Genomic DNA, 23,914 nt, shown 5'->3' on the forward strand with positions numbered 1-23,914 from the left:
CCTCCAGGGCCGGATATCCTCACACAGGGAGTGGGCCTGGCTCTAAGGAGGGGGTCCAGGGCCGGGACCAACCGACAGTAGTCCCCCCAGTCTGCAGAGGTCCACGAGGCTCTGCCGGGGGCCCCTCACCTGGGAGTCCCCGGGCGCGGGGAAGCCTGTTCACCCGGCTCTCAGCCACTGGGAGGGAGCACCCGGCAGTGGCCCGGAGAGCCTCCCCCGGCAAGCGTCCGTCAGCTCTGGCCAGGCTGTTTGGACCCTCCCCATCCTCCCGCTCCTCTCCATCCTCTTCCCCCATAGCCGAGGGCAGCAGTGCCTCCAGGAAACTCCAGGAGAGCCCACCAGGGGGAGCTCGGGGCCACCGCTCAGCTCCCCGGAGCCAAAGTGGGGGTGGGGACACCCTGAATTTCCCGGACCCTCGGCAGCATCTAGGTACCCCAGGCCCTGCCCCACCTGCCCCATCCCTGGGAGCTGGCTTGGGATCCTTTGGGGCCAGTGACCATCCTCTGACCTGCACCACTGGCGAGGTGGGCAGCAGTGGAGATTCTGGTGGGAAGGGCCTTATCCCCACTGTGAAGGAAGAGGATGTGGGCTCTGCTGGGCACCTCCAAGCACCGGCCCCTGGCAGTAAAAAGCTGCCCCCGTCCTCATCCCTGCCTCCTCCTGGGGTCACACGATCAGTGGGAGGGGGCAGACTGGGGCATGACTGGACCCAGCTCGATCACTTTGGGGCTGGTGCCAGAAGTGAAGAGCCCGTACTTCCCATTGCCAAACTCCCTGGCTCTGGGCTCTGCGATGGCCCAACCACATGGGATTCTGAACTGCAGCCTGTCCCTGACCCCAACGCTGACCCCGGCCCTGACGGTTCACCTGCCAGGAGTCAGTGGCCAGAGGAGGACAGCCTGATGCTCCCCACCCCCAGCCACCCACCGATTGTAGCCACACACTTGGGCTCTGCACTCCATCCCCAGGCCCAGCTCCCAAACCACACACAGCAGCAGCTGGGGGACCCATTTGGGCCAGGCCTTGACTTGGAGAGTCCAGCTGGAGAATCCCAGAGAACGGAAGGGCCCAGCCCACAGTCAGAGCCCAACCTTGAGCCACTAGCTGACAATATCTTTGGCCTCATCACTGCATCAGCAGCCAGAGAGAACCTGGCCACTTCTGATAGCCCAGCCAGCCCCGATCTGGCCAATATCCTGGACCTCTTCCAACCTCCTCCCCTCGCCCCCTAAAGTCAGCCACATTCCCTCCCACCCCCCATGCCACTGGGCACCCAAACCACACCCACCATGCCGCACTCACCTACCCCATGGCCACTCCCCAGGGGCTGGGGTAGTCCGACCCCAGAGCTATAATCCCATCTGGAGAGATCTTAAAAGGTCATGCAGAGAAGCAGTGTGGCTCAGTGAGCCCGGGCTTGGGAGTCAGAGGTCATGGGTTCTAATCCAGACTCTGCCACTTATCTGCTTTGTGATTTTGGGCAAGTCACTTGACTTCTCTGTGCCTCAGTTCCCTCATATGTAAAATGGGGATTAAAACTGCAAGCCCCATGTGGGACAACCTGATTACCCTGTATCTACCCCAGTGCTTAGAACAGTGCTTGGCACATAGTAAGTGCTTAACAAATACTAGCATTATTTTATGCAGTTCAACCCTCATCCTCAGGGATGTGGAAGCTGCACTGATCTTCCTTCAGAGAACTTCCTGTCTTTGCCTCTGTTCCCCCTGGGGATGCTCAGTCAATGTTCCATCTGTCCCTCACTTGTCCATTGTCCCACTGGACTGTACACTGGCCTCGGTCCTGAGACAGGTGTCAGGTGTCCATCTTGGGAGAAAGTCACCTGCATTGTTGCCATCAGTTGGGGCAGAAATTCTTCATTTGGCAAATCAGAAAGTGTGATTACCTTGGGGACAAAGGTCATCATACATCTCAGTTCCTTCATGCTTGAAGCCAGTGTCCCCAGAGGCTTCCAACCTGTTACTTATGGATATGCACGCACACACGCACATGTGCACACACTCGTGACACTCACTGAAAGGTAAATTTTCACTGAGAGGTAAATTCTCTCCCGGTTTAAAGGTGTTGACTCAGCGCTGTGTATGGCCCAGAGCCAGAGGACCATGACACCCCCACCCAGCTGAGCACTAGGGACTCCTGGCCCACCCAGCCTCATTTCCCTGTGTGCCCCTGAGCCTCCCCAAGGAGTCCAAGGCATCAGCAGTGGAGGGTCGGGGAATGGTAAAAAGCAATTGGAACCGTTTTCCTTTAGAGGAATCCTTGGCTGCGCTGAAAGGCTGGAGGGTAGTGCTGTCCAGTAGGGCAGAGCAGTCTGTGAGAGCAGCCAAGTTTCTGTGAAACCAAAACTCAGGGAAAGACCATGTTATAGAAATGACTTATCCCCATTGTTGGGGGTGGGGGAGGAGAAATAAACCCTCATTCATACAGAGTAGGATGGATTACGGGTTGCCCGAAGTAGTTCCCAAGTCTCTGGGAACTCTGTCTACACATACCCCTGGACAAAGTGGGCTAGGCTGATCCAATTTTGGAATATTTCAGTTTAAACCTTTTTCACCCTCTTTCCTGAGCAAAAGCCTTAGGTCCTTAGGCAACCATGTGGCCAAATGCATGGTGAGTGGCTTTTGTGCTCCGGCAATTAAGTTTTGCCTTTGCAGCTTCAAATTTCAGTGGTTTTAAAATCTCCTTCAGTAACTCTCAATGCAAATCCTCTTGTCTATGGTCTTTCCGATCTGTGGTATTGTTAAATCTTAGTCTTTATTCTGTTGGGAAATCTAGTTCAGTTATGATTACTGGGGCTTTTGTAGAGCTAATAAACTGATCCTAGCTCACCTCCCTGTCCCATCTTTTCCTCTGGTGTGCCCTGAATCCAGGAGGGTCTATGTTATTATTTCTAAAAATCCTTGTTCAGTGTAAATCCTCCAAATGGCTCAGTCAATATCCCAAAGCATGTCTAATACAGTGCTTAGCAAAGCTGTAATTAATTAAGTTGGGGAGAGGAAGAAGAAAAGAAAGCAATCTTTCCCTGGCACTTGCATTTGTACCCTTAATTCACCTTTGGACATTTGACATGATATTAGCCCCATTCCCAACCCCACAGAACTTATGTACATATCTTTAAATTAAACTAATTACATTAAATTGCTTATTCATATTAATGTCTGTCTCCCTCTATACTGTCAGCTTGTTATGGGTAGGGAATGCGTCTGCTAATTCTTTTGTAGTGTACTCTCCCAAGTGCTTAGTATAGTGCTCTGCAAATAGTAAGCGCTCAATAAATGATTGATTGATTGATTCACCCCATCCTTAGCCCCACGACATTTATGTCTCTAAACTGTTAGTTTGTTGTGGTCAGGTAACGTGTCAACCAACTCCATTATATCAAATTCACCCAGAGAAGAATCATTGCCTAGTGGATAGTGCACAGAGAGTCAGAAGGGCCTGGGTTCTAATCCTAGCTCTGTCACTTGTCTGTGGTGTGACTGGGTAAGTGACAACTTTTCTGTGCCTCAGTTCCCTCATTTGTAAAATGTGGGACAGGGACTATGTCCAACCCAATTTGCTTATATCCACCCCAGTGCTTAATACAGTGCCTGACACATAGCAAGTGTTTAACAGATATGAAAATTATTATTATTATGTGCTTAGTAAAGTGCTCTGCACAGAGTAAGCACACAATAAATGCAATTGATTTATTATGTACAAATCTGTAGTTTATTTACTTATATTAATGTTTGTCTCCCCCTCTAGATTGTAGGCTCCTTGTGCTCAGGGGACATGCCTACCAACTCCGTTATATTGTACTCTCCCAAGAACTTAATACAGTGCTCTGGACACAGTAAATGCTCAATAAATGCGAATGATGGAGTGATCTTTCAGGGAATACAGTGAGCTTAGAAAGTGTTTCTGACTTGAGGCAGAGCCCCAGCCAGACTACTGCTCTCCTGTTTCAGCCTGTCAGGGAAAGAGAGAGACGTGTTGCTGGGGCAGTGGACAGAGGCCTGGCAGGGGAAGTGACCTGGTGTGGTCAGTGGCCTATGGCTCGACAGGGTAGTGGCTTGGTGGGTCAGTGGATGGTGACCTGGTGGGAAAGCCTTCTCCCTTAATGTTTCTACGGTAGTAGGCGGTGCCAGACCAATTGGCAGATAGAGTCTTTTTTTATGGTATTTGTTAAGTGCTCACTATGTGCCAGGCACTGTGCTAAGACTGAGGGAAGATACAAGCTAATCAGGTTGGACATAGTCCCTGTCCCACTTGGTGCTCACAGTCTTAATTCCCGTTTTACAGATGAGGCAAGTGAGGTACAGAGAAATGAAGTAACTTGCCCAAGGTCACTCAGCTATCAAGTGGTGGAGCTAGGATTAGAAGTCAGGTCCTTCTGATTCTTAGGACTATGCTCTATCCACTAGGCACACTGAGTCCGTATTCAAGGGAAGGCCTAGAAAGTCCAGTCAGTGCTTCCGGACAGGAATTCCATTCAAGTCGAGGTTGGCCGGGACCTCCTAGGCTCAGGAACACGTTGTCAGCTCGTGGATGTGTTGACCATCCATACATGTGGACAGATGCAGACAGGCCTGTGGGGGGAGAGGACCAATGGCGGCGAGTGGGGAGAGGATACTGACCAGGATGGGGGGCATGGGGAGGAGAGGGAGGACCCTGGTAATGATGAGGAGGATTTGGAGGACACTGATAATGATGGGGAGGATGGGAAGGAGTGGGAGGAAAATGATGAGCAGGATGTCATGGGTCCTGGAGAGATGGTGCGTCTACACAGACACACACACACAAACATACACACTCAAATGCACACACACACTCAAATATGTGTGAACACATAGATTCCTGCAGTGGAGTCTCTTTCTCTTCTAGGTCTACCCCTCCATGCTTTTTCTAAACACCCCTTCAGGTCCCAGGAGAAACCCACAAGTGAAGAGAGAGCCCAGAGTGGAAAAAAATCAAATTCCATTGGGTCAGGCTTGACTGAGCAACCCCTAGGTGCAGGGCTCTCAACTGTGCCCAGCAGAGCCAACACAGCCTGCCAGAAAACAGCTGGGGCCTGAGCATTGTCACAGTGCACAGCCATCCCTCCCCCGCCCCAGCACCCATCCCCATCCCGTGAGTGGAAAGCCACAGCCAATGGCCCAGGATCAGGGGCCGACCCCGATCCTGGGATGGGAAAAAGGAGGAGGAGTGGGCAGGGTCAGGGCAGAAAGGACTGTAAAGGTCATCCAATCCAGCCCCTGCCTCCATGAATCAGTGCAGGTGGACAGCTGCATGTCTCTGCTTCTCCTCTGCGACTCCTTGGCCCCAGCTGTCTCACCAGGTGGCCAAGGTGACACTGGGTCGGAGTTCAGATCTGGGAGCCATGAGGGCGGGGAGGGGGGGCCTCCGAACAACTGCACGTCATCAAACTGCCATTGTGCTGGGTAGACAATGAGGATCAGAATGTTTCCTCTACTTTCCACAGGCTGGAGACCAGACTGGCTGCTGGCAGGGAGGGGACGGGGAAACTCCCCCTGCACAATGCCACCATCCGTGGGCAGACCGACGGGCACAGGGATAGCAGGAGAATTGTCTGTCTGCTCTCCGGGCAACTGGGTTCCATAGGCAATTGAGGAGAGGGGGTTTTCTATGCCCCAGGATCGAAGCCACAGGGCCCCCACCAGCAGCCAGTGCCCAGGGCCCCTTAGGCTCAGCCATCTGGACCACGGGGCACTCACTCAGTCACAGGTGGGTGGAGGGCAGGGTGGTGTCTGTCCCCACATCTGTTTCAGCTTCCTTCACCCGGGCTTGCCCGCTGTAGCCTCCAGCAGCTCCCTTGGTCCTGGGGAGAGAGAGAGAGTGGTGTCGGGTCGACGGCCTCCTGGGACCAGGAAGGCTGGCAGACTGGTGAGGTGCAGGGGTCAAGTGGGATCAAGTGGGAGGATGGAAGGGGCTTCCTGAGCCCCCACAGAAGCCCCCAGACTGCCCCATGCTCCCCCGATCCTTAAATGCCCCCGCCAATCTGGGGTGAGAGGTATAATGTGAGCTATTCTCCCAAGCACTTAGAACAGTGCTCCACTCATAGTAAGCGCTCAATAAATACTATTGATTGATTGATTGATTCTCTGGGGAACCTCCCTGCCTCCAGCCTCTCCCTGCTCCACTCTGCACTTCATGCGGCTGCCTGGATCATTTTTCTAAATTCTGTACACGTCTCCCCATTCCTCAAAAATCTCCAATGTTTGCCCATCCATTGCATCCAGAAATGCCTCACCATCGATCAACTATAAGGCACTCAGTCAGCTCTCTCCCTCCTACCTATCCTCTCTCCTCTCCCACCGCAATTCAGTCTGCCCACTTGGATCCTCTAACACCAACCTACTTTCTGTCCCTCAATCTCATCACGCTCACTGTCCATTCATCCAGCTCATGGTCATGCCCTCCCTACAGGTCATGGGTTCAAATCCTGGCTCTGCCACTTGTCAGCTGTGTGACTTTGGGCAAGTCACTTCACTTCTCTGGGCCTCAGTTCCCTCATCTGTAAAATGGGGATGAAGACTGTGAGCCCCATGTGGGACAACCTGATCACCTTGTAACCTCCCCAGTGCTTAGAACAGTGCTTTGCACATAGTAAGTGCTTAATAAATGCCATTATTATTATTATTATTACTGCCTGGAACTCCCTTCTCCATTTTTTTCTTGGTATTTGTCAAGCACTTACTATGTGCCAAGCACTGAAGTAAGCACTGGGGTAATAAGAATAATAATAGTGATGATGACACTTGTTAAGCACTTACTATGTGCAAGGAACTGTTCTAAGTGCTGGGGAGGATACAAGGTCATCAGGTTGTCCCACGTGGGGCTCACAGTCTTAATTCCCATTTTACAGATGAGGTAACTGAGGCACAGATAAGTTAAGTGACTTGCCCAAAGTCACACAGCTGACAAGTGGCAGAGCCAGGATTAGAACCCAAGACCTCTGACTCCCAAGCCTGGGCTCTTTCCACTGAGCCACGCTGCTTCTCTGCTACTTCTCTTATCTCTGTAGACACAAGCTCGTCAGGTTGGATACAGCCCATGAGGCTCACAGACTTAATCCCCATTTTACAGTTCAGGTAAATGAGGCACAAAGAAGTGAAGTAATTTGCCCAAGGCCACACAGCAGAAAAGTGGCAGAGCCAGGATTAGACCCCAGTCCTTCTGACTCCCAGGCTTGTGCTCTTTCCACTAGGCCATGCTGCTTCTTCATATCTGATAAAACATCACTCTCCCTAACTTAAAAAGCCTAGTGAAATAGCATCTCCTCCAGGAAGCCTTCCCTGACTTCTCTTTCATCTTCCCATGCTATTCTTCCTCCCTCTGCTTCATCTATGCACTCGCTTCCTACCCACTAATCACTTAGATATTCTTCACACATTTCTGCTTTGTTGCTTCTCCTACTACGTGCTTATTTTAATGTCTGGTTCCCCAACTGAACTGTAAATTTTCTAGACTGTGAGCCCATTGTTGGGTAGGGACTGTCTCTATATCTTGCTGACTTGCACTTCCCAAGCGCTTAGTACAGTGCTCTACACACAGTAAGCGCTCAACAAATATGATTGAATGAATGAATGCTATGAGGGCAAGAATTATTTGTTTTTACTCTACTGTATTCTCCCAAGCACTTAATTCAGTGTTCTGCCCAGAATTAGTGATGAATAAATATCTCTGATTGATTGATTAATTGGGACCTACTAAAAAGACCATGAACCTGGGAGTCAGAGGACCTGGGTTTTCATCCTGCCTTCACCACAGGCCTGCTGTGTGACCTAGGGTGAGTCACTTAACTTCTCTCTGTGCCTCCATTACCTCATCTGTAAAATAGGATTTTTATCCAATTTATTTCTGATTTATCCCTGACTTAGACTGTAAGTCCCTTGTGGGACAGGGACTGCGTCTGACCTGATTAATTTGTATCCACATAGTAAGTGCCTAACTAATACCACAAATACATACTTCAGCACTAAGTACAGTGCTTGACACATAGCAAGCACTTTACAAATTTCACTGTTATTATTATTAACCAGGCAAATTAAAATCAGGAAACCACTGAGAGAGAGTTTAGGGAGGCAAACGGCTGGTGCTCTCTCCAGATCCAAGTAGTCAAGTCCCAGTTCTGCCCCTGGCCTGCTGTGTGATCTCGGGACTCAACCTCTCTGGGCCTCATTTCCTCCCCCGTACAACACGGAAAATATTCCTGCTCTTCCTCCTAGTCAGACTGGGAGTCCTGAGCGGGACCACGGGGGCCACGTCCAGCCTGACCATCCCTTATCCACTCCAGGGCTCAGCACAGTGCTTGGCACCCAGCCAGGGCCAAATCAATCACAGAACTAATCAGCCGAGGCAAGGAAAAAGCAAGCTTCCCAAAGAGTTGAGGAGACCAACTGCTCAGTGTTGCTGAGGCCGTCCAGCCAGTCTTGGAGTTCCCGGTCCTTGGTTTCCGGGAGCAGGAAGCAGAGGACCCCCACCAGTACCGGGATGCTGCCGAAGACAGCCATGGGGATGGCGGGGTGATACTTTCTGAGCAGCCCGATCAGAGGGGTGATGATGCCAGACGTCCGTGCTGCTATGCCCACCAGCCCCAAGCCCGTCTGCCTGCCAAGCAAACAGGTAGATGCATAAGGTTGAGGGCACAGTGGGGAGAGAGCCCAGGGCTGTAGCACTCTGAAGGTGAAGCTAAGGGGTCAGTCCTGTGAGCCCCCTGTGGGACAACCTGATCACCTTGTAACCTCCCCAGTGCTTAGAACAGTCCTTTGCACATAGTAAGCACTTAATAAATGCCATCATTATTATTATTATTTGAACTTATGGATCCCTGGAGAGCAGGGACACAGCTTCTGATGGTCTTCATTGGCACAGGTATTTTCCATTCCTGGATTTTGTGTCTGAGGTGTGGTCCTTGGGAAAAGCCCTGGGAGATGCCCTGCCACTCTGGGAATTATTATTAAACGTTTAAGAGGCAACATTCACCTCTGACCTATACAAAAAAAAGTGCAAGGTGGCAGCAGGGCACTTGCTGCTGGTTAGGTGCAGCTGACTTCTGACTCCTCAATCCTGGTCACCCGGGATACTGGAACAGGTGAATGGCAGGACCCCACCCTAGAGAGGTCCCTCATCTGCAGTGTGCCTGGTCCTGTGGCAGCAGGTGACGGGGGTTGGGGGTGGCTGCCAGTCCAGGCTGGGGGTAAGGGAGGAAGGAACGGAGATACACAGAAAGGGGCACAGGAATGCCCCTCAGAAAATAGACACAAAGCAGAAGAACTAGACAAGAGACTAGAGGGAGCATTTGTAAACTCACAACCATCGGCATGTAGCTTACACACTCAATGACTTAAGCACTAACTCATCTCCATATCCAGTCAATTACTCAATCTTTCAATCAAGGGTATTTATTGGGTGCTTACTGGGTGCACAACATTGTACTAAGCGTTTGGGAGAGCACAGTATAGTTATAATATATGATCTTTGCCCTCAAGGAGCTTACAATCTAGTGGGGGAAATGAGCTGCATCATCTTGTATGTACCCCAGCGCTTAGCACAGTGCTTGGCACATTGCAACCACAGAATTTATACCACAAACATTTCACTGAAATAAAGTACTCAATAGGGGGAATCCTCTTTCCCGTCTTCCACCTATCTGAAAAGAGTCTATCTCCCCCATAAGAGTTTAAGCCCATTGGGAACAACCATCATGTTTGTTTACTCTGTCAAACTCTCCCAAGCACTTAGGACAGTGCTCTGTACAGAGTAGGTGCCCCCCAAAATACTACTGATCGATTGATTAACAGTTGATGGAAAAACACTACTCTCCAGATCTGGAAATCTCGTTACATCCTGGAGTCTGGCAGAGCCCACCCTGAGTAGCCAGCAGCTTCAGCAAGACCCCCAATGGCCATAGTTGGCCAGAGGTGGCCATCCTCCCGGGGTCTGCTCTTTCTCATTTACAGAGGTGAGGAAAATAAGAGCTTTATAATGAATTGATTCACTCCTAGAAGAACAAAGCCAAGTGTTTTTTTCCCAGATAGTAAAGATGGATTGGAGATCTAAGCTGACCAGCAAAAAATCCCCTCACATCTCCTGGTATTCTTTAATCAAACAACAGGAAGTGTAAAAGTAAGAGTAACAGTTACAACAAAGTAAGAGTAACAGTATCAGCAGCATTACTCATCCTGCCCCTGCAGCACAACAATGTTTCCAGACAAACAACCACCAGAAACCATCTCAGCACCTCAACCTCAAGATCGGTACCTAAATTGCTTGGTTTCAAGTCCAAACTTTATTCCACCTGATCTTTTTTTCCAAAACCTAACCTACATTTCTTTTTTTTTTTTTTACAATTTCCTGTTTTTAGGGGTTTATCACAACAGTTTGCATTTACCTAGAACCCACCTGGCTAAAAGCCCACCCAGACCTCGGAATAGGGTCAGGGAGGAGTCACCCAATGACGCAGACAATGGGAGAGGGGAGGGAGTCATCCGATGACAACGGAAAGGGAGGTACCCGATCACACCGACAGCAGGGATGGGAAGAGAGTCATCCAACAGTGACGGGGAGGGAGTTATCTGCCACCGCTGCCACCAGTGGGGATGGGGAGGGGATCGTCGGATCACAATGGGGAGGGAGTTAGTCGATGCCGAAAACAGTGGAATGGACAGGGAGTCATTGGACGACAACAGGAGTGGGAATAGGGAGGGAGTTACCCAACAAGGACAATAGTGTGGACAGGGAGGAAGTTACCCAAGGACAACAATGTGGGCAGGGAGGAAGTTACCTGACGATGGTGGGGAAGAGCTCAGCAGAATAGATGTAGGAGATGGAGAAGGCTGCTGATGTGGCAAACTTGCCGATGACTGCCAGCACTGTGGTGAGCACGGGGAAGTCTGGGGCAAGGGAGAAAGAGGATTCAGCTATTAGAGCGGAGCCTGGTTGGAAGGGAAAGCAGGCGACAACCTGGTCTCCAGGGAAAGAGAGTTAAGTCTGCTTGTTCTCAATCAATTGACCAATGGTATTTACTGAGTCCTTACTATGCAGAGCAAAGCACTAAACTGCTTAGGAGAGCAGAATACAACAGAGTTGGTAGACAGGTTTCCTGCCCTCAAGGAACTTATATGGCCCTACTAACAGGGACACAATTTACTAGTGTAGAGTTCCACTTCTGGGGGTCTCAAGACCATTCTGTGACTTCCAACCCCCACAACTCAGCAATAAATCCCTCCAACTAGGACAATTTACTGAGTGCTAGGCACTGTCCTGAGGGCTTGGGAGAGTTGAGAAGAAACCAGACCCTCACTCCCTGCTGCTTAAGGGCTCACCATCTAATGGGGAGATGGGGCATTATCCCTTGTACTCAGCAACTTCTCAGGGGTTATGGGTCTGTGGGGACTTCCACCTTGGTAAATCATGTCCGTCTGTCTCTCTGTCCTTGAGATGGGAGTAATTTCAGAGCAGGGAGAAGCAGCATGGCATAATGGAAAGAACAAGGGCCCTGGAGTCAGAGGACTTGGGTTCTAATCCCAGCTCCACCACTTGTCTGTTGTGTGACCTTGGGCAAGTCACTTAACTTCTTTGTGCCCCACTTCTCTCATTTGTGAGATGGGAAGTAAGACTGTGAGCCCTATGAGGGACAGAGGCTGTGTTCAATCTGAATAGCTTGTATCTACCACAGTGCTTAGTACAGCGCCTGGCACATAATAAGTGCTTAACAAATACCATTAAAAAGAAAGGGACTATGTCTGGCTCCTGTTGAGCTGTCTCCACTGTTTGGTATAGGGCTCTGAAGCCAGCAAGAGTCATTACCAATGCCAACTGACCAATCAGTCCCTCTTTCCAGGCTGCAGGGACTACCTGTTTAACTTTGCTCTTAAGCATGGATAGGCTTGGTTAGGCGGCAGGAGGGAAGGACAGACTGGGCAATGGATTGGAGGACAGATAGGGAAAAAACAGGGGAGAGCAGGATGGTTGGGGGTCTGTTAAGAGGGGAGGGGCAGGGGGGTGGACAGATAGAAGGTTGGATGGATTCGGGGAGAGACAGACAACTTAGCTCCAGAGGGCTGCTGGGCATGGGGCAGTAGAGGAGACCGGATAGTACCTGGTGGGATGAAGATGATGATGAGGCACATGCTGCCCCCGATGATTAGGGTCCAGGCCTGGCACCATCTCCTGCCAAAGCGCTGGAGCACGAAGACACAGCCAAAGCGGGCAGGCAGCTCCACCAGTCCAAACACCAGCTGTGTCAGGTAGATGTCCAGGCCAAAGCTCCCCACATTCAAGCTCAGCCCGAAATACACCAGGCTGTCCACAAACCTGGAACCGGGCCAGTGGCCGGCCAACCGCCTATCACCCAGGCACCCTGCCCCTTGCCACTGCCCCCCTCCTTCCCGGGCCCTTGGCCCAGTTGCCATTCTGGACAGTGGATCAGGAACCCAACTGTGGGTTGGGCAGTGGAGGTTCTTACCACACTGCCAGCAGAATGAGCGTCACTTTCCTGAGGTGCCGGTGACGAAATAGGTCGAGGACATTCGCCTGCAGTGACTTTGTCTCGTTTTGGAGCTTTGGGGAGAGCAGAGAGAAAAACAATTTCATTCATTCATTCAATCATACTTATTGAGCACTTACTGTGTGCAGAGCACTGTACTAAGTGCTTGGGAAGTATAAGTCGGCAACATATAGAGATGGTCCCTACCCAACAAAGGGCTCGCAGTCTAGGAGGAGACAGATAACAAAACAAAACATGTAGACAGGTGTCAAAATTGTCAAAAAAGAATGAGAGAGAAAGAGAGGTAAAGAGAGAGAGAGAGAAGGGGGAGAGAGGAAGAGAGAGATGGGGAGGGAGAGAAAGTGAGAGGAGAGAGAGAGAGAGAGAGAGAGAGAGAGAGAGCGAGAGTGTGTCGTTGGGTCCCTTCCTCGGCTAGCAAGATAGGCAGGTGTTCATTGCACCCAGACCATACAGGGTAAACTGGCTGGATGCTCTCTGCACTGTCCAACCCATCCCCAAGCCTCCTTTCCATCCTCAGCTCAGTGACCCGGCCACGGGCACTGCCAGGCCGCATCACCGCCCAAAGCCTGGTTCCCCTGCTGGTACCTGGTGCAGCAGTTCCAGCGGGATCGTGCGGTGGTTGCAGGCCGCTGCCTTTTGCAGGAGTTCTCGGGCTTCATCCACTCTTCCCTGGACCAGGAGCCAGCGGGCTGACTCTGGAAGGACCCTGCCGGGATGCATTTGGTTGAGGGGGTCAGTGGGACCCGAGGTCGGGGCTCTGGCCCTGGCTGGTTCAAGCATACTTGCCCATGCAGTCAGCCAAAGAGCCAGTGGACACCTTGGGGGCTTCTTCCTTCCTTTCCCTCCCTCATTAGAGTGAATGCCCCTTGTGGGCAGGGAAAAAGTCACTTGCTTCTCTGGCACTTCCTGAATGCTTAGTATAATGCACAGCAGCCAGAGATGCTCAATAAACAACATCACTGCTGCTGCCACACTGATTGTCCCCTCATGCCAGGAGTCCAATAGGTCCCAAAGCAGACAGGGGTGGTGACTGCAGAAGGTACTGGACTTGACCCATGCTGGGCACCGATTCCCTGAGTTGGCCGGGCAGCATCTGGACCTGGACCCCCTACGGTGACATACCCAGCTCACTCACCAGACATAGAAAAAGAGCAGGACGATGGGGGACGCGCTGGCAAGCTGCAGCAGCCTCCAGTTCCGCACTCCATAAGCCAGCCCGGCCAGAACCATCTGACCCAGTGCAAAGAAGCAGTGAGAGATGACTATGGCCAAAGTTCTTCTGGATGGTCCCACCCATTCCATGTCTGAGAGATGGGAAAGACAGAAAGACCAAGAGAGATAATAATTGAGACAGAGAGACACCTATAGAGAAAATCATTGTTGGATTGCAGAAGCGGAGCTGGCTCTATCCTCTTTCCATACCCTCTTAATGTCCCCTCAAACATTGCCCAGAAGTGCTCAGTAAAGACCGTTAATGGATAAATTGATTGTGGGAAGATGTGGACTCAGCCCAGAACTTTCACTCTGAACTCGGGTCCCGGAACCCAGGCCCCTGTGGATTCAGCCCAGACCCCCGCCGACCCTGGTATCTCCCATGGATAGTAGCTAGAGCTCTGGCCTCCTCGCTCAGTCCCCCAGCCCAGCGCCGGCACTCACTCAGGGTGACAAAGCTGATGGAGAATCCAGAGACGGCAGTGCCAACCACGAACCTCAGCGCCATGTACAGGTAGAAGTTGGGGACAAAAGCGGTGCCGATACCGACCATGGCCTGCAGCAGCAGCTCCACGAGGAGGATGATGCGGCGGCCAAACCTGAGGGAAAAGGCCAAGAGCCAAGGGCCAGGAGCCGGGGGCTGGGGGATGGGCCAGGCAGGTGGGCCTGCGGGTGTCTGTGGGAACTGGCCTGGGGACCACCCCCCTTCCCTCTCTTTGGGGCTCTCTTTATAGCTGCTGGGGCCAGCACCAGCCAGCAACCCCTGCTCATCTGCTTTCCCACTCACAGCTACACCGGCCACCTGTGACCACCTATACGGAGGGGTGCCTGGTCCACCAGAGTGAGCCACCCCTCCCCACCCTAGATTTCACCCCCTCCTGAGAACGCTTCACTGCTCTCTTCACTAGCCTACCGCTCCAAATCCCTGATGTGGCAGAGGATGCTCCCGTGCTCACTCTGCCTCCTGAGGTCATCAGTTAACTGTCACTCAATGTCCTGCAGGCTGTGGGCCCTCCCACTCACCTGTCACTCATTGGGCCAAAGGTGGCTGCCCCAACCAGCAGCCCAGCCATGTAGATGGACTGGGAGACCTCTTTCTCATGCTTCCGGCCACAGACCAGGTCGAACTGCAGAGGGAAATACTGCCCTGAGATCGCTTCTGGATGAAGGGGATACAGGCCTGTGGTCCCGCCCCCCGACATCCTGGGGAATCTCCAAATTTGCCTCCTTCCCACAATCCTGTTTGCCCTCTGGCCTTGGAAGAGCAAGGGACCTTGGCTTGAGGAGGAGGCTGAAATCCGCAGATATGCCTTTTCCTCATTATAATACATTTTTCTCTGCATTACTCTGTTTCGTTATTCCTAAGAATTCTCACACCCTTGCCCTGGGCTTGTCAATCAATCAGTCAATCAATAGTATTTACTGAGGGTTTACTGTGTGCAGAGCACTGTACTAAGCACTTTGGAGAGTACAGTATAAGAGTTGGAGGATATGTTCCCTGTCCACAAGAAGCTTACGGTCTAGAGGAGGCGGCAGACATTAAAATAAACTGCAGATCTGGAGGTAAGTGTTGGGGGGCTGAAGGTGCGGTAAATAAAAGGTACAAGTCCAGGTGCAAGGGTGACGCAGAAGGGAAGGGGGGTAAGGGGTATGACACACCTCTGACCTCGCTTTATACTCAACACAGCCCTGGGAGGTTGGGCGAGGCAGACATTAAAGGGGAAAAGGAAGAAACTGAGGCATAGAGAATTTGAGGGATGACTCCCCTTTGTTAGACTGCCAACGAGCCAATCTTACCGACGTCTCAAGTGCGCTGCTCCCCCTTGTGCCATGTCCAGGCATACGCGAGGGCTGAAAAAACTGTGGAGGCCGCCCCTTTCCCTCCCCCAGCCTCCCCTCAGCCTCTTCCTGCCTCCTGCCCGGTTCCTCAGAACAAACCCCGTCTGCTGTCCCGCAGGGTCCCCAGATAATAATAATATAATAATAATAATAATAATAATAATAATAATGGCATTTATTAAGCGCTTACTATGTGCAAAGCACTGTTCTAAGCGCTGGGGAGGTTACAAGGTGATTAGGTTGTCCCACGAGGGGCTCACAGTCTTACTCCCCATTTTACAGATGAGGTAACTGAGGCCCAGAGAAGTTAAGTGACTTGCCCAAAATCACACAGCTGACAATTGGCGGAGCTGGGATTTGAACCCATGACCTCTGACTCCAAAGCCCGTGCTCTTTCTACTGAGCCACGCTGCTCTAATGCCCAAGAGGATGATCATCAGTCGTATTTATTGAGTGCTTACTGTGTGCAGAGCACTGTACTAAGCGCTTAGTATGATGGGAGTATCAGACAGTGGTGCCTTGCACCCAATCCAGTGTCCCCTTGCTGGAGCCCCATGGAGGTTATCCATCTCACTGGCTGCCAGACATATTACTCTTTGAGCACATCTTCCTTCTACCTGGAAATGATTCCAGTGTCTGCCTCACTGACTAGATTGTAAACTCCTGGAGGGCAGGGATGGTGTCTTTTAACTCTATTTAACTATTTAACTCTTCCAAGAGAACTGTGTTCTGCACACAGTAAGCTTCTAGAGGAGAGTGTCTGTGACTACTAACTCTATGGTATTCTCACGAGCACAGTACAGTGCTCTATACACAGTAGACTGTAAATTTCTTGAGGGCAGGGATCATGTCTTTGTACACCAGGGTACTCTTCCAAGTGGTCAGCTCAGTGCTGTGTGCAAAGTGGTTGCCAAATAAATATCATTGACCGATTGTCTTCTGGGTCAGTGCAGTGTGCACTGGACAGCACTGAAACAGTCTGACTGCAGGCACACAGACTCCAGGGCAAACTTTGGGCAAGACCCTGAGCTCCTGCCATCTTGGGACAGAGAAGCAGGGTAGCCTAGTGAATAGAATATGGGCATCAGAAGGATCTAGATTCTAATCCCGGCTCAGCCATTTGTCTGCTGTGTGACCTTGGGCAAATCACTTGACTTCTCTGTGCCTCAGTTACCTTATCTGCAAAATGGGAATTGAGACTGAGGCCTATGTGGGACAGGGACTGTGTCCAAACTGATTTGCTTGTATCTACCCCAGTGCTTAGAACAGTGCCTGGCATATAGAAAGCATTTAACAAATACCATTTAAAAAAAAAGAACTAAGGCCCCTATGAGCTTTGCAGCACAAATGCCCAGGAAGGACCAGGTAGTTGGTAGGCACCAAAGCTCTTTAAGATATCGGACTCATGGACCCTACAGGGACCAGGTTTATGTTGACCTTGCTACCATGTGGTCAGAGACCTGGCCTTGGCCATAGCCCGGCCCTCTCTAACAGCTGTCGGTATCCCCGCTGTGACTGGGGGTTCCTCACAGGTCGTGCTCTCTCTGCCACTGCAGACTCCATGCCAAGAATTTGTCCCAGTCAACTGTCTCCAAACCCAAACAAGACCAGAGTCCTCAACTGGGCCCCTCAGTGACTGAACTAGTCCTCACCCTGGTGGGAAGACAGGACACACACACTCTCTGCCTCTGCACATTCCACTTCTCCACCCCAGTGCCAGCAACACACCCACCCCCGTCATGAGGCCCAGGGAGAAGCAAGAATGGGGCCGGATGCTGGCCAGCACCCACCTCGGTGACCAGAGAAGGCGGCTCCTCCGAGAGGTACACCCAGCCATCCCGGCAGTCCTCTGTGTCGTTAAGCCCGAAGGAGATGATCTCATCGATGCCCCACCCCGGTTCTGGCCTGTACATGCGGCAGGCCTCGAAGGTGCCGTCAGCCCGGCGTGGAAGGGTCAGGTTCAGCTGCTGCTCTGTGCTCAGGTTGGGGCTCAGGGCCAGGATCCAGCCCGTGTCACAGTGGTGCCTCGGCTCCAGGAACATGAACATTTGGCCGAAGAAGTAGAAGGGAAAACCCAGGTTGGGAAGGGCCAGCCAGAACACCAGCCACTTCTGGAAGGGCCCGAAGTCCCCCAGAGCTGTCAGGATGGCCCCAAAGTCGTGCATGGCATTGGCCGCTGTGGCGGAGGCTAGACTGGAACACTTGGGTCAAAGAGCTTGGAATTAATCTTTAAACTCAGGGAGGAAGCTGGCATGCTCAAGGAGCTAAATTTTATCTGGGGCCAGGTTTTGGATGGCCAGGGGACCAGTCTGGACTTGGCTATCCAAGGAGGCGGGTCCTGTCACGGTCAGTGACTGGCCCCTGGAAGCTGGTCAGTAGCTTGGCTCCACTAGTGCCTGGGCAGGGAAATGGTCTAAGGATGACAGGTTCTGGTGTCATCTCCTTCCCCTGCCTCGCCTTCCTGGAAGGCCCTAGTCCTGGGAAACCTGGCAGTAGCAGCAGCAGAGACTGCCCACTACGGTCGAGTGGCGAGGGATCAGGAGGCAAAGGTCCCAGGCCGGCCTTTGCTGTTTACACAAGTGGTGTTAGGGCCACCCTCTCTGATTGCTGGTCAGCCCTTGGACTCGGGCGGGGCAGGACACCTGGGTGAGGGGCCTGTAGTGAGCTGGTCTGGGGTGACCAGTCCACCCCCTTCCTTGCTTTTATCTCAGGGGCAGGGAGCCAGACTCCTCTGGAACCCAAAACCTAAGTCTGCCCGGAGTGGGTGGGAGTCGGGAGTTGAGGGACCTCATTCATTGAGTCTATCCTTGTTCTTTCCAGGCCTTTTTGAGGGCTGCGGGGACCGGACCTTGCACCAGAGGCTGGAATTCCATTGACCCTGTGATCCCACTCTAAGATCCTAATTAACCTTTCACAAAGGCCCGGGCCTCCCTCGTTAGGGAGTGGCACTCCATGAACGGACCGTGGAAATGGCCTGCCATCCCAGCAGCCCCCAGCCCCAAGCTAACACTAATGCTCTGAAACCTAGCTTGGGCAGTAATCATTAGAAACTCGCCATCCCTTGGAAGGAGGTGCTTTCACTCAGAGTAATAAGCTTAGTAAGAATGGGGGTACTTACTATACACTTAACATGACTATGCCAGGTGTCATGTTAAGCACTGGAGAAGACAAGAGATAATACATGTGAACCTAATCCCTGTCCCACACAGGGCTTCTAGTCTAAGAGGGGTGGTGAGCAGGTCAATCAATCAGTGGTATTCATTAAGCACTTACTATGTGCAGGACACTATACTTAACGCTTAGAAGAATACAGTAGAATTGGTAGAGAGGCTCCCTGCTTATGATGAGCTTAAAGTCTGCAGATAAAGAAGCTGTGTTGCCTAATGGAAAGAGCCTGGGACTGGGAGACAGAGGACCTGGGTCCTAATTCCAGCTCCACCACATAACTGCTGCGTGATCTTGGGCAAGTCACTTAACTTCTCAATGCCTCAGTTCCCTCATCTGTGAAATGGGGATTTAATACCTGTTCTCCCTCCTATTTAGACTGTGAGCCTCATGTGGGGCCTGATGACCCTATACTACCCTGGCGCTTAGTGCAATGCTTGGCACATAGTAAGCATTTAATAAATGACATAGCAGTTAGATTACCTATCCCCATTTTACAGAGGAGACAACCAAAACACACTGAGAAAAATAAGGCACAGAGAGGCTAAGTGACTGCCTAAAGTAACCCAGTAACTTTAGTGGCAGAGTCGGCATTAGAACACAAGTCTTCAAACTCCCAGATCTGAGCTATTTGTCCTAGGCCACACTGCCTCCTCCTTCTGAAAATGGATTGTTTCAGTGTTAGACCATTAAATCCCTTCTGTGATTCAACATCAAATACCAAGAGGCTATTTGTCCTAGGCCACACTGCCTCCTCCTTCTGAAAATGGATTGTTTCAATGTTAGACCATTTAATCCCTTCTGTGATTCAACATCCAATACCGAGAGGCAGGGTGGCTCAATGGAGAGACCTGAGAGTTGGTTTCGGTTCTGCCCATGGCCTGCTGTTTGACCTTGAGGAAGTCCTTCAACCTCTCGGGGCCTCAGACTTCCCCACTCTTTGGTGAAGGGTTCTCACCCTATTAGACTGTGAGCCCCAGGTGGGACAGGAACCATGTCTAATCCACTGGTCCAGAGCAGGGTTTGGCCCCTAATCAGTGTTCAATCACTGTACTCACTGGAAGCATTCCTGATGTTGAACTAATAGTGGGTTACAAGGGATTCTGAGGCCACAGAAAGGGAGACTGCCTGGCTCTGCCAGGATTCCTCGGCCTCCCCTGTGCCATTCTGTTAATGAGTCAGGGGCTCTGATAATACCAGACAGAATTTCAGGTTTAGAATTAATTTTGTCACCTAAGAGGGGCAGGTGGTCAGCAAATTCCTCTACACCCACCTCTTCCAATTGGTTGTGGAACAAGACGTCACCTGGAAAAGTGCAGGGTGTATCCAGAGGATCATGGGAGATGGCACCCCGAAGGCTGGAGGGTCCCCAGATGAGATCGGGCTCTGGTCTTGCCAGTGTGGCAGCTGTCCCATTTGCATCTCAAGTTTCCTGCTTAGAGCCAACTCTGGTCTTTCAGAAAAGAATGATCTCAGGGGTGGCTTTCTCTGACTGGTCACTGGGCTCAGAACAAGCAGAGCCAGGGCTTGGTGGGGGAAATGGGTCCCAGTGACCCTCCCTGTATCAGGAAGGTTGCCCAGCAGGCTCCATGGAACACCCCGGCCCCTGGGCCAGCCGTCTAGACAGCAGCAGGCAGAGGCTGCCCTCTGCGGCAGAAAGAGGCTTTATCCTGGTGGGAAACCAGAGGCTTGGGTCAACGCTTCCCTCTAGGAATTCCCCTCGAGGTTGAGGTCAATGCCGATAGCGTTGCAGGAAGGGGACGGAGGGAGGGACTCAGGTTCCAGCTCCTATGGCCAGATGGTTGCTCCTCCCTTGAATAGAGGCCAGAGCCCAGGACTGGCTGGCCCCAGTGCAGGAGTCCCGGTGCCCAGGGTCAGGCTGAGAGAACAGGAAAATGGCCACAAGACGTCTCCAGCTAGGGACATCTCCATGGGGACAGTCACCATCAACATCCCCAGGAACCCGTTCTGGGATGATGAGAAGGGCAGCGGGGGATGAGGGGTGTAGGACCCCTCACTGACATGATCATTCATGATTGTGTGCAGAGGACTGTATTAAAGTCTCACACAAGAAGCAGCATGACCTAGAGGAAACAGCGTGAGCCTGGGATCTGGGTTCTACTCCTGGCTCCACCACTTGTCTGCTGTAGGACCTTGGTTAAGTTGTTTAACTTCTCTGTGCCTCAGTGATCTCACTGTAAAATAGTGAAGTAAGTTAAGACAGTGAGTTTCATGGAGGATATGGGATGTGTCCAACCTGATTAGCATGTATCTACCTCAGTACTTAGTATTTTACCTGGCACAAAAGTAAATAATAATAATAATAATAATTATGATATTTGTTAAGTGCTTACTATGTGCCAAACACTGTTCTAAGCACTGGGGTAGATACAAAGTAATCAGGTTGTCCCACATGGGGCTCACAGTCTTAATCCCCATTTTACAGATGAAGTAACTGTGGCACAAAGAAGTTAAGTGGCTTACCCAAGGTCACACAGCAGACAAATGGCAGAGCCAGGATTAGAAGCCACATCCCCCATGGACACCCAAGCCCATGCTCTTGCCACTAAGCCACGTTGCTTCTCTTGTAAGCGCTTAAACAATCTCATTAAAAAAAGATATAACAGAGTTGACAGACATGTTCCCTGCCCACAGGGAGCTAACAGTCTAGAAGATCTCAATTTAGGGGTATTCTGAGACAAACTTCAACTCCCCCAGCTTGGCACAGGATCTAGCAGATGTTCTAGCATGAGGCATTTTCCTTGTTAATCAGAATCTCAGTTTGATCCTGACTGTTTTAGTCCTCCTCTGCTGCAAGGATCACTTGACAAACTTTTGACTAGTATTTTCTGTTGTGATTTTCTTGCCAGTTGAGCTGCTCATTAAATCCTGGTCCAGATGATTATCTTGTCTGGGATTCTGGTTCAATCCTGGCTGCTGGGAACCAACAGAACCTTCACTGTGTCCTGGGCTGGGGGTTAACCCCACCTCTCCTTTTAGCAGCACAAAAGGTCTGGTTCTTAACCCTCATTTTCCACAGTGGAGAAAAGCGGCCCAGATTTCAACCCCCAAGGAATGAGGACTCCTAGAGTCTACTTGGGAGCTATGCTAGACTGACAGCCCTGGATCAAGGGCTGACCCCAATCCCAGGACAGGGAAGAAAGGGAGTTGGGAGGACTGGGACAGAAAGGACTGTAAAGGACATCCAATCCAGCCTCTGCCTCCAGGAATCAGCCCAGGCAGACAGCCACACATCTCTGCTTTTCCTCCATGACTCCCTAGACCCAGCTGCCTCACCAGGCGGCCAAGGTGACACCAGGTTGGGGTTCAGATCCAGGAGCCATGAGGAAAGGGGGCCTCTGAGCAACTGCGCTTTGCCAAACTGCCCCGGAACTGAGAGGATGATGAGGGTCAGGATGTTTCCTCTACTTGCCCCCAGCTGGAGAGCAGACCACCTGCTGGCCAGGCTGATGGGAGAGGGGTGGCAGGAGTGGGCAGGGAAACTCTCCCTGCACAGTGCCATCCGTAGGTGGAGAGATGAGCACAGGGGTGGCAAGGGGATGCTCTATCTGCTCTCAGGGTGACTCCAGGAAAGGGGGCTCCTGTTCCCTAGGACCAGAGGCAGGAAGTCTCCAGCAGCACTCAGCATGGACTCAGCATGGAGCTCAGCCACCTGGACCATGTGCCGCTTGCTTGGTCACAGGTAGGTGGAGGGCAGGGCGTCCGTCCCCACATCTGTGTTGGCTTCCCTCACCTGACCTTGCCCACTGCAGCCTCCGGCTTCCCCCTTGGTCCTGGGGAAAGAGAGAGAGTTGGGATCAGGACGGTGGACACAGTAAGCACTCAATAAATATGGCTGAATGAATTAATGAATGAATGAATGGTCCCCTGGAACCAGGAATGCTGGCAGACTGGTGAGGTGCTGGGGGGCAGATGGAGAAGGCTTTCTGAACCCCCACAGACCATACCATGCTCCCCCATCCTCAAATGATCCCACCAACCTGGGGCAAGAGCTACAATGCAAGTTTCTCAAAGGAACTGCATGACTTCATATCGGGAAACTGATGAGAGCAGCCTTGAAGTAGGCAGCATTGCCTAACGGTGAGAACGCTGGGCTGGTATCTGGGAGATCCAAGTTTCAAGTCCCAATTCTGCCTCTGGCCTGCTGTGTGATCTCAGGACTCAACCTCTCTGGGCCTCATTTTCCCCCCTGCCCCTGTACAACACAGAAAGGATTCCTGCTCTTCCTCCCAGTCAGACTGGGAGTCCCGAGTAGGACCACGGGGGCCGTGTCCAGTCTGACCATCCTGTATCCACCCCAGGGCTCAGCACAGTGCTTGGCACCCAGCCAGGACCAAATCAATCATAGAACTAATCAGCCGAGGCAAGGAAAAAGCATGCTTCCCAATTAATTGAGGAGAGAGACCAACCGGTCAGTGTCGCTAGGCCCGTCCAGCCAGTCTTGGAGTTCCTGGTCCTTGGTTTCTGGGAGCAAGAAGCAGAGGACCCCCACTAGTACTGGAAGGCTCCCGAAGACAGCCATGGGGATGGCGGGGTGATACTCTCTGAGCAGTCCGATCAGAGGGGTGATGATGCCAGCTGTCCGTGAGGCCATGGCCACCAGCCCCATGCCTGTCTGCCTGCCAAGCACACAACACACAGCTGCATGAGGGCACTGTGGATAGAGCACAGAGGACCTGGAGCAGGATACCTGGGTGCTAGTTCCAGCTCTGTCACTGCCTGGCAGGGTGATGTAGGGTCGGGAGATGGGAGCTGAGTCAGGGAAGGCCTCCTGGAGGAGATGGGATCTCAGAAAGGCATTGAAGATGGAGAGGGTATGAATCATATATGAAGGGGAAGGGAGCTACAAGCAAGAGGGAGGCTAGGAGCAAGAGGTTTGTGGAGTGTGCGGTGATAGCTAGCACCCGTGCAGAGGTTGGCTTGAAAGGAACCAAGAATTTCTTCTTCCTGTCTGTAAATTATGTTAAGGTCAATCTCTCCTATTTGACTGTAAACCCCTGGAGGGCAGGGATTATGTCTACTCACTCTACTGGATCGCCCCAAGCACTTGGTGCAGTGTTCTGCTCAGAGTGAGTGCTCAGTAAACACTGACTGATCTTTTCCTCCTAGAACTGGACAATGCTTTTTCTCCCCCAGCTGTACAA

At 51.7% G+C, this 23,914-nt stretch overlaps 1 protein-coding gene across 4 annotated transcripts in view; it reads right to left on the reverse strand.

Moving 5' to 3' along the window:
• Nucleotides 1-4,368: 4,368 nt before the first annotated feature.
• LOC119936336 (solute carrier family 22 member 13-like) overlaps nt 4,369-23,914 on the reverse strand; it is a 28,499-nt gene continuing 8,953 nt past the window's right edge. For 2 of the 4 annotated variants that reach the window (XM_038755896.1, XM_038755898.1), the window contains exons 10-22: nt 23,180-23,389; nt 22,504-22,543; nt 17,375-17,785; nt 14,769-14,872; nt 14,190-14,344; nt 13,669-13,837; nt 13,119-13,239; nt 12,492-12,586; nt 12,126-12,340; nt 10,809-10,917; nt 8,423-8,632; nt 5,737-5,840; nt 4,369-4,590 (exon numbers count right to left, since the gene is read on the reverse strand). In XM_038755896.1, the coding sequence (XP_038611824.1) occupies nt 5,741-5,840; nt 8,423-8,632; nt 10,809-10,917; nt 12,126-12,340; nt 12,492-12,586; nt 13,119-13,239; nt 13,669-13,837; nt 14,190-14,344; nt 14,769-14,872; nt 17,375-17,785; nt 22,504-22,543; nt 23,180-23,389 (1,939 nt within the window). In that variant the 3' untranslated portion in view covers nt 4,369-4,590; nt 5,737-5,740. Of the gene's footprint in view, nt 4,591-4,961; nt 5,439-5,736; nt 5,841-8,422; nt 8,633-10,808; nt 10,918-12,125; nt 12,341-12,491; nt 12,587-13,118; nt 13,240-13,668; nt 13,838-14,189; nt 14,345-14,768; nt 14,873-17,374; nt 17,786-22,503; nt 22,544-23,179; nt 23,390-23,914 lie in introns of those variants that run through there. The other 2 variants (XM_038755897.1, XM_038755899.1) reach the window with 2 other exon arrangements.

This window comes from Tachyglossus aculeatus, chromosome 13 (assembly GCF_015852505.1).
Source record: "Tachyglossus aculeatus isolate mTacAcu1 chromosome 13, mTacAcu1.pri, whole genome shotgun sequence".
Classification (NCBI taxonomy): Eukaryota; Metazoa; Chordata; class Mammalia; order Monotremata; family Tachyglossidae; genus Tachyglossus; species Tachyglossus aculeatus.